The sequence below is a fragment of the Mauremys mutica genome, chromosome 7, assembly GCF_020497125.1.
Source record: "Mauremys mutica isolate MM-2020 ecotype Southern chromosome 7, ASM2049712v1, whole genome shotgun sequence".
NCBI lineage: Eukaryota > Metazoa > Chordata > Testudines > Geoemydidae > Mauremys > Mauremys mutica.
The window spans coordinates 109,326,770-109,336,411 of record NC_059078.1 but is presented as its reverse complement, the minus strand read 5'-3'; the positions used below and the strand labels follow the sequence as shown (position 1 = coordinate 109,336,411).

At 37.9% G+C, this 9,642-nt stretch overlaps 1 protein-coding gene across 3 annotated transcripts in view; it reads right to left on the bottom strand.

Annotated features, from left to right (window-relative positions):
* Window positions 1–574: 574 nt before the first annotated feature.
* The window catches only part of OAT (ornithine aminotransferase), a 29,345-nt gene continuing 20,277 nt past the window's right edge, over window positions 575–9,642 (bottom strand). For 2 of the 3 annotated variants that reach the window (XM_045024418.1, XM_045024417.1), the window contains 6 exons: window positions 9,209–9,336; window positions 7,393–7,515; window positions 5,668–5,796; window positions 4,034–4,147; window positions 2,870–3,014; window positions 575–1,604 (listed from right to left, as the gene is read on the bottom strand). In XM_045024418.1, coding sequence (XP_044880353.1) covers window positions 1,444–1,604; window positions 2,870–3,014; window positions 4,034–4,147; window positions 5,668–5,796; window positions 7,393–7,515; window positions 9,209–9,336 — 800 coding nt within the window. In that variant the 3' untranslated portion in view covers window positions 575–1,443. The remainder of the gene's footprint in view (window positions 1,605–2,869; window positions 3,015–4,033; window positions 4,148–5,667; window positions 5,797–7,392; window positions 7,516–9,208; window positions 9,337–9,642) is intronic. The other variant, XM_045024419.1, reaches the window with a different exon arrangement.

The window sequence follows — 9,642 nt, the reverse complement described above, 5'->3', positions numbered from 1 at the left end:
AATTTCCCACAGACGTCACACGATTTGAACCCTGGCGACCGAGGCATGCCCTGGTGTTGGAGAACAAAACAGAGGGGGAGAACCCCCACAACAGAAACTTAGAGAAACTACTAATACTACTAACTAATAATCTAACTGTATACAACTGATAGTGGGACACTGCTAAAGGAACTTGCAAAAGCAAGAGCGAGGGAAGTTCCAGCTAGCCATCATTGGCGGTAAGAAGGAACTGAGGGGGGGTTGGGTCGGCAGGGCCCTATATTGGGTGCCATGGAGGCGCAACTCCAGGGGTCACCTATGGATACTGCTAGGGGGGAAATCTTCTGGCTGTCGTGCACGTAGCTCAGAATTGACATGAGCAAGCACTCGAAGGAGTATCGTAGTGAAAGATTAGCAGTGACCATCGCATGTGCCTGTTTAGTACTATACCCAGCAATTTCCAAAAGGCAGGAAGGGTTAAAAGCACTAGTCCTGAAGGAAAATAAAGCAGAAACCTCCAATGTTAAGATGGCTGCAAACAGATGGGATGTTCATTAATATGAAGGAGTCACTTGGCCATAGCTACAAAGAAAAGCTCTTGTCAGGTTCAAGTTAGGCTAATCCTTTTTTAATGCATTGACAGTTTTAACTGAACATGGACATTTCTTAATACAAGATGTATTTACTGTAATGTAAATAAACATCAAATTATAGAAGGAGAACAGTTTTAGAATGGCAAACCAAGATCTGTACAATGATTAGTTTCACAATCTGTAAAATAGAACACTGATCACATTCTTGAAAACAATTACTATTGTCATACATTCAAGAGATTTTACATACAGAGTATAAGCTGGTCTGTGACACATTTATCAGTAGAACATCCAGTTTATCAAACCTTTACAGTTAGATGCCTTTTTATAATTGCAAAAGAAGAACAAAAACATTGTGCCATTCTTGATGCTTTGAGGATGGGAGCCAGGATTTCTTGGCGTGACAACCAGTAGTGTCCACAGCAAGAGATTCAGCCCTACATGTACAGCACCAAGTGAGATAAAATGCCAAATACAAACCTTTGTGCAGTTATACGAAAGGGTAATGTTTATTATTAAAATATGCGTAAATTATACATTCAACTTTGGCTGAGACCTTTAGCAATTTAACAGATGTCTGCATACAGGCTCCTCTCAAGACGTTTAACTTAAAGCATACAATACATAATTGGTTGAATAGCTTCACTTCTTCATTTGCAAATAGTCACAAGAGATTGGAAACTTCAGAGTCATGATTTACATTCTTCTGATCCATTATAATTTAAGTACCTAAACATAACTAAGTTTTAGAAGTATAAGTCCTTTAAGACATACAGGAGTGGATGTTTGCTTTGAGAGTGGGGTCTTTATAGCACATCTTTCAACTGCATCTGCTAGTTGACCCAAGATGATGTGCTGAAACAACATGTCTTCAGAAAGACAGAATGGTTTTATGAATGATTTCAATGCACTCTCTGATTTCATCCTCCTTGATCACAAGCGGGGGTGCCAGCCTGATGATGTCACCATGTGTGGGTTTGGCGAGAAGTCCATTATCACGAAGCCGCAGACACACTTTCCAGGCATCATAGTCTAAAGCCAAAAAAATAAAAATAAAAAAAATTATGCTACAGAATATTAAGTGTCACCATGTTAATCTGTAGTGTGTGGTACCAGACTGCAGCATTTTTGCTGTCTGGCAGTAATTAGATTACATATGCAGTGTTCTTTATCTTAGGTGGCCAATCCATTTATGAGCTACTTCCCAGGTAAATGTTAGCCATGCACACATGGGACAGTGGCATATCCATATTTTGTCTCCAGCACAGGTTTTCTGCTATTCTGCTGCTGAGAACTTGACACGGAAATCAGATACAATTTATTCTGGACTACAGTAGCTAGATATAAAACAGACAGGGATGGCGCATCCAAAAGTTCTGTCCTCCACAGAACACATATCCCTTGCTCTGATGAGATTACTATCCATCTAGACCCTTCCCTCCTTCCCAATCACTGTAATTTTTAGGAGCCCAGATGCTAAAATCTAAATATAAACCAAGTGAAGAAAGAGAGAGGAGGTTACAATAAGGTGCATATGATATACCTAAATCAGCGCATAATGTCTTTAAACTACCAAGGTAACTGCAGCATTTCTCTGCAGCACTTTACCACAGAAAGCAACAGGACCAGAACCAGCAGAAAAAATGAATGAGAGTATAAGAAAGGACTACTTTGTATTCTGCACTTTCAGGTGCAACTCAAGGTGTTAGTCCCTGGAAACTGATGTTCTCAGGGGTCATCTCTTCCTCTCCCAATACCTCATTGTACTCATTTGTGACACTTTACCTCTTTATTCCAGGACTGACAACCTGGGAGTACAGCAGCAGGGCATGCTAATAGTGTGCCTTCAGCTCTAGAAGCTATTCCCTCTCTTTGTGTGCCTGGGATGGACTTTCAGGGCACAGTGCTAAAGACATCTCCATCTGTTCCATCCAGCTTTGTTTGGGCAATTAGCTGGGAGAGTGTTTATTGACAGTGGTAGAGATGTGTGATGTCTGTTGCCAGCACTGGTTTGATAGTTTAGCATTTGTCATATCTGTGGGAATTTACAATAATTGATGTAACAAACTAACCAGCTTTTTCTGCTTGAAATTACACGTACTAGAAAGGAAAAGTATCTCTTGTCAGAAACATGCAGTTGTTTGGACACACTGCCACTGGAGAGTAAGATGAGTTAGCCATGATTTGAAACCCAAGGTGCCATAATTAACTCATCCTCCATTTCACGCAATATCTGCAAGTCAAGTTAAAAACCTGTCACTCACTTTAGCTTTGCAACTGGTTGAGAGTTTTCTTACCTTTAGTTTGACGGATAACAATAGCATTTAGTAATCCTTTTCCTCTGACACAGGTCACAATGTCTGATGGAGTCTTCATGAGCTCACTCCTTAATAGGTTGCCCATTGCTTCTGCATTTTCACTTAAGCTTTCTTCTTCAATCACCTAAAAAGAAGTTGAAGCTGAAGATAACTGAAGGGCTTTTTGGTTGTTTCAGTCTCTCTGCTAAGGTGGACTACACCGTACTGGTATGTACAAACATGAAATATATTACCCAGTACAGCACTTAGTGTTGGGGTACAAAAAACAGTATCTGCTAGAAAAATCGTGGTGGAGGCTAACCATCCAAGCTGATTACTTGTACATAGGGGTCCTTAATACTTCACAGCGACAAGCTCTGAATTGCTCTGAATTTTTAAATCTAAACTCTGCCTTCTTTTGCTTGTTACTTTCACGTGTTTTTTTTAAACCACACACAAGCAGGAGGACACTCTTCGAAGACACAATCTATTAATCCAAAAATTTGCCTGAATCTATATACTGGACAATACTTTAAAAAAAAAAAACTTCATGATTTACCGGGAAACTTACAATAAATAATTATGAAAGCATGGATTCCTTGACATGATATTGTAACAGCATCTGTTTTGAACTCTGACACCACAGATGTTTGAGTAAACGAACTATAACAGACTAACATCCTTCTACACACTTTAATTAAATGACAAAATTTAAAAGCTTTTTTATTAAAAATGGCATAGGAGAATGTTATTTTATTAACTCCCTATAATGCCATTGAAATATTTGGTCTTCCACTAGACAAAGCTGATATGTAGTGTTATCATCCCCAACTTTTTTATACTAGACTATTTAAGAATTTTAAAACAGTAAAATTAATAGAAAGTGGAGGATACATTTCTAACAGTTATTTCAGAATGTGTTTTGTAACAGTCAATATATACAAATTATAGTAGCTACCATCAGTTTTCCACTCCTATCTAAACATAAAATTCAGATGGACAGCACCACTAGAAATGTCATTTATTTAGTAAAATTTTGAAGTCATTATTCTCCATTGTTTATACACATCAACTTTTGCTAAAGTATATCATTTAAACATAAGCAACCAAAACAAATGTAATATTGTCCCTGGAACGTCAAAATCTTAGCTAGAACCTACATACCTCAAGTGCTGACATAGCCACACGGCAGGCTAATGGATTTCCTCCATATGTAGATCCATGTTCACCTGGCTTAATGGTCAGCATAATTTCATCATCACACAGTACCGCTGATACCTAAAAATTGGGAAGGTCCACCAGTTCACATGTATATATGTAATGATCAAAATAACTTTATGCTTAGACCAGACTTTCTTCAGTACCTATGAATTGGTAGTTTTCAGTCTGCACAGTTTGTTACAAATATCCACATTCCTGCATAGATTCCACATCCACAGATCTATATAGAAGGAAAGGCTGTTTCTAAGCTAACTAAGTTTGGAAGGATTAGATTTATATCAGTAAAACATTGATTTCACCGTGCATATACAAACTGATGAAACAGTATTTTAAGTGATAACAGAAATATACAGCTAGGCAAAGAAAGAAGAACTCAGCTTGAGAACTCAGAGTTTAATTTAGGGATATTTACTTTGCATATTTTGACATAATGTTGGTAATTTGTGTTTTAATAGTTATAAAGCTTTAACTTTATGAATGTCAACTGTCATTAAATAATTGTCTAATTCCCCCATTGTCTGATCCTCCCATAATTCCCTGCAACTGTGAAAATTTAAAAATAAAAAGATAAAAAACTGAAAAAAGCTTAAAAATAAACACTGAAATTACACACCAAAAAAAAATAGAAAACAAATTCTGCCAAGCTTAAATATAAACCACTTAACTACATAGGTACTGTATAATGTCTTAGTAGATATGAGAAGCATTTTGCATTGTTTAGCATTTTGGGGGGGATTTTAATATTCAGTATTCTGATTAACAGCTCAGATAGAGCTCCAGGCAGCAGTAATGCTTAATTACTGGTTGTAGCTTTCCTACTCAGCAGGAATTTCATTACGTCAGAGCCATTTAAGCCAGTTCACATGAGCATTCTTGACAACTGAAACAAGATGAAGACTAATGCTCACTCAGAAACAAATCTTTAACAGAAGCCATTTTAATGTGTGTGTGAGAATTTTCTTCAGCTTTCAAAGTTAATCCAGCTCAGCACAGAAACAGCAATGAAATAGCTCTATGAGAACTGGAGCATAGAATGATGGGTACTCTGACACAGAGAGGAATCCTGCCCTTAACATTTGATAGTTAGTTGTTCCCGCTTGTTAGGATAACATTCAACGAGACACAAGTGACATACTGCAGTACTTTGAATGTCAGAACCACCATACCTTAAATCACTATCATAAGAACTAGGATAGTTCATACCATTTATACTAATTTGGAAGTCAATCCTCCAAATAACAAGTCTCAGTGGTTGGCTGGAAGATGATAACAAATGGTCCTGCTCTTTTGGCAGGCATACTATTAGTCCAATCATTAATATATAGTGCTTACTATACTAACAGTTGGACGAGCAACTAACAAATTGTGTATTTCATGAATTTCACCTGTATTTCTAGCAAGTTAGGGTATCTGGTTCAGAGTACCTCATAATTCTGGAAGCAATTATTCCTATATGTACATACATCACCTTCCCCAAGAATGCCACACATCAGATCAATTTTACATTTAATTTGTGACAATACAGTCTCTCTAATATGAGCGGTTAGTTTAAACTGAAACAGTGTTTTGCTACTTACAGGATATAAGCCACCAGAAAGGGCCTTTCCAAGGAGCACCAGGTCAGGTCTCACATTTTCATGGTCAACAGCCAGCATTTTCCCAGTTCTAGCTAAGCCAGTCTGTATTTCATCAGCAATAAACAGAACCTTTACAAAAATTCAACAATGGATGACAGTTTACTCAGATATCAAATAAAGATTTAGACATACTGATCTTTCAGAAAGTTAACATACAACATAGCAAAGTCACCCCTAGTACCTGAAATACCTGCCAACTAACCTACAGTGAGCGCTCTTCTTTTTCCTCCACAAAACTCCTGAAAACCCATTGTTTCCATGACACACAGACTGTAATGACTGCTCAACTTACTATACGGTAATTTTTACATTAAGACTTCTTTGGGGCAGACAAGAATTCTATTCTACATTTAGCACATTCCACATTATTTTATATAGAACTTCAGGTGTTATAGCAGTATAACAAGGGATCATATTTTCAAAAGCCCTCATCATTGGCCTCACTGTACTCCCACTGAAGTTAATTCAGTAACTGCAGTGGGAGCAGAAGCAGGCTAATGCTGAGAACTTTTGACAACCCTAGGTAGTAAGTCTACTGGTCTTGTAATAAAATAAATTACAAACACTACAATCTTAAATTACTTTATCCTAAGATGCAACCTATAGTCACGTTGCCACATGGAAAATGCCCATGGAGGAGGAGAAAGATGATGACAGCCTAAGGAGAGAGAAGCATCGACTATGTCTGGAGAAGGAGATAATTGTGGGAAAGATAATTGCAGGAAAGTCTAATTGCTGCTATTATATTTGTCCTCACTTTAAAAAGAGAGGGATTATGGAGCAAATACTCCACTATGAAGAGGATGCACTGTTTGGATTTTTGTACAAAATAGTTGAATAGGGAGAACATAAGACAATCACTGTCAGGCAGAAGACACTAACAGAGGCGTGTGGGATATTAATGTTAATTAAGTGCTTTATAGGGACCTAAAGTAGTACTAGCTATATATTAATTTTTTGACCACTCTCTTAGGAGCTTCTGGAGGAAACCAGAATTCCATGTGCATCCTGATCACAAATGATCTTATCTGGATGGCACGATCTTCAATGGCAGCAGTTGTCTTACTGACTCAATTAACTGAGGAGATAAACAGACAATTCCACTAATTTGAGAGAGTGACACCACTGATTAGCCTGGCCCATTGTGTTTATATGGAATGCAGCTAGTGCCAGTGAACTTTGTCAATTGCATTGCGTGGAGAATTAGGAGGTATGCCTCTGGCACCAAGAGATTGAACACAGCTTTTATTTCTCTAGGCACAGAATTAATTAAAAAAGGGACAAACTCAAATGCTTTACACTTCCATTTCATCTTGACTACTGTTAATACCATGACACACCTGATTTCACCCAGACACATCATGTTAGATCTAGCCCGCAAATTTGATTCCCATCACTGTGAAATTTAAGAAGTTAATAATTAGATAACACACGACTGAGAAACAAAAGAACTAAGTATTAACTACTGCTGCTCCAAAATACTGTAATGGCTTGTCATGAAGGATCTGAAAAATGCACTGTAGTTAGTCTCATTTATACTCGAAGAAAACAAATGGTTTAACAATACACCAAGGCCTCAACTTTGCCTCGCAGGCCAAGATTCTGGTAATTACTCAACTTTGGCAGGATGTATCTTAAATTATTTAGCTAAAATGAATTACTTACATTGTGTATTGTGCAGAGCTCTCGCACTCCTGTTAGATAACCTTCTTCAGGGACAACCACACCTGCTTCACCTTGAATTGGTTCAACCATGAAAGCTGCTACATTTGGATCCTGAAGTGCACGCTATGAAGGACGTGTGGATTGGAAGGAGGAAAAAAAATCCATTTACTGAAGTTTAGTCATGGCAATAGATGAATCCCTGTAACAGAACCTAAATCTAACCCAAAATTTTTACCTTAGATAAGCATGTTGGGTCACATTAACAATGTATTTTAACATTTATTGGCATGAAGGACTAAAGGCTAATTTTCAATCATCATGTACCTCGAAAAATTAGTCTGTTTGCATGCATAAGAGATTAGAACCCTTAAAAGAGGTTGGGCACCCAGACAAGGAGCTTATCAAATCAGCTGAATGTATTAACTTGGTTAACCTCTTGTGAGAACTCTTGAGAGAGAAAAGCAATTGAACAATAGTAGCTCCTGGATCTCCTCTCAAGAATGTAGCCATTCAAGTGCAGCTTTATCATTCCATAGCAGGGTCTGCAGACATGTCAACACACATTCAACCTTAAAAGTTTGAGGAAATTCAGAGACTAAGCATTCATAGAGGGATTTTGCTACAGCTTTCTCAATAAACTTTCCCCCATAAAGGTAGAGACAAGGTTAGAACTGGCAAGATTTGCCAGCATTAGGAGAAGTTTTCTTAAGCAAAGACCCAAAAATTGCCAATATGAGATGCTGGCACCTCAGCCACCCAGAAAGAGACAGTCAGCGCCTCCCATTAATAACACAACCAATGTATGTTTATTATCAGACAGAATAAGTATGGGTCTAAGTTACAGACCACATCTCAAAGCACCTCCAGAACCTAAATGAAGTTGACTGAAACCAGATAAATACAGAGCTTCCATCATGAAGGTTGATAGTCTGATCCAATTTTGAATAATCTTATCCTCAAAGCAACTAAAAATACTGAAAAAAACTTTGTTTCTGTAAGAATTAAGCGTGTAGTCTCAATAGAGTTAAGAAACAAACATCTTTACCACATCAATCTCCACCTCCTCTCCAAATCACTGGAACCCTTGTTGGCACAGAGACTGAACTAACCTCTCACCCCTATAAGAGTTGTCTCCAGATCATGGCTAAAGTATATGAGAAAGGCAGATGGCAGAGCTTGCACTCCCACTGAGCTTTACTTATGCTATGGCTAAGTGGAAGCCTTCAGTCTCCAAGGCTACTAATCCAGCATCCTATTAGCACTAAGATGCACTTATTTATTTGGGCTAACAACAAGCCTGGCCAGTAGTTTGATGGGAAACCTCCCAAGAAAACCCGGAATGTTGCAGGAAGTGGTGTTGGCACTTCAGTTAGGTAAGTAAAACACCACCCCAGCATGGTTTTAGGGGACATTGTGCTATTGGAAGTGACTTACATTCAAATGTCAGGCCTAATCATTTGGCCATTGAAAAGCCGTTTGTCAGAAAAGTAGGTCAGGGTATTGGGACTAATATCAAAGTTTTAGTTTTTGTATTTATTCTGCCTATCCAAATTCCTTCTGCTGTTCAAGATATACATGGTATTCTTCACTCATCTCCTGAGCACTTTACTATTGTGCAATCTACTGCAGGTAGTATAATTCTCCCTTTGGGTTCTAAAATGAAAACTGCAAAAAAACTAAACAAGTACAAAAAGTTATATTTTGTAGTCATAAACATTTGTTCCAAGGGTAAACCATGTTCACTTTCTTTGCATCAGTATTTACACTACAAGGAGAGATTAAGAATGATATTTTAGAGGAAGTTATTGTGAAATACCTCAAGAGCTGGAAGGTCATTGTACGGAATTACTTCAAAACCTGGCATAAATGGTCCAAACCCATCATAACTAGTTGGATCTGTAGAGCTAGAGATAGCAGACATTGTTCTACCCCAGAAGTTCCCGGCTAGAAGGAGGGGAAAAAACAGATATTGAACACTTGTAAAGGCATTCAACTGTAGCACTTAGCAAACAGAATTCTTGTATGTTTTCAGCTATGAGATGGTTAGAATCTTGTAAGGTACCAGTCAGTATTGGTGATGGGGCAGCAACCAGAGTTCGAGCTGGTTGATTTTTGTTTTTTTAATGAGTTATTTAATATCTCAGGCCTTTGCTAATTTATGAGTTTACAAACACACTAAGACTATTTCTCTCCCCATTGCTATACGAAAGGCACCAGAAACAAAAAACAAACAAACCAAAAAAAACCCAT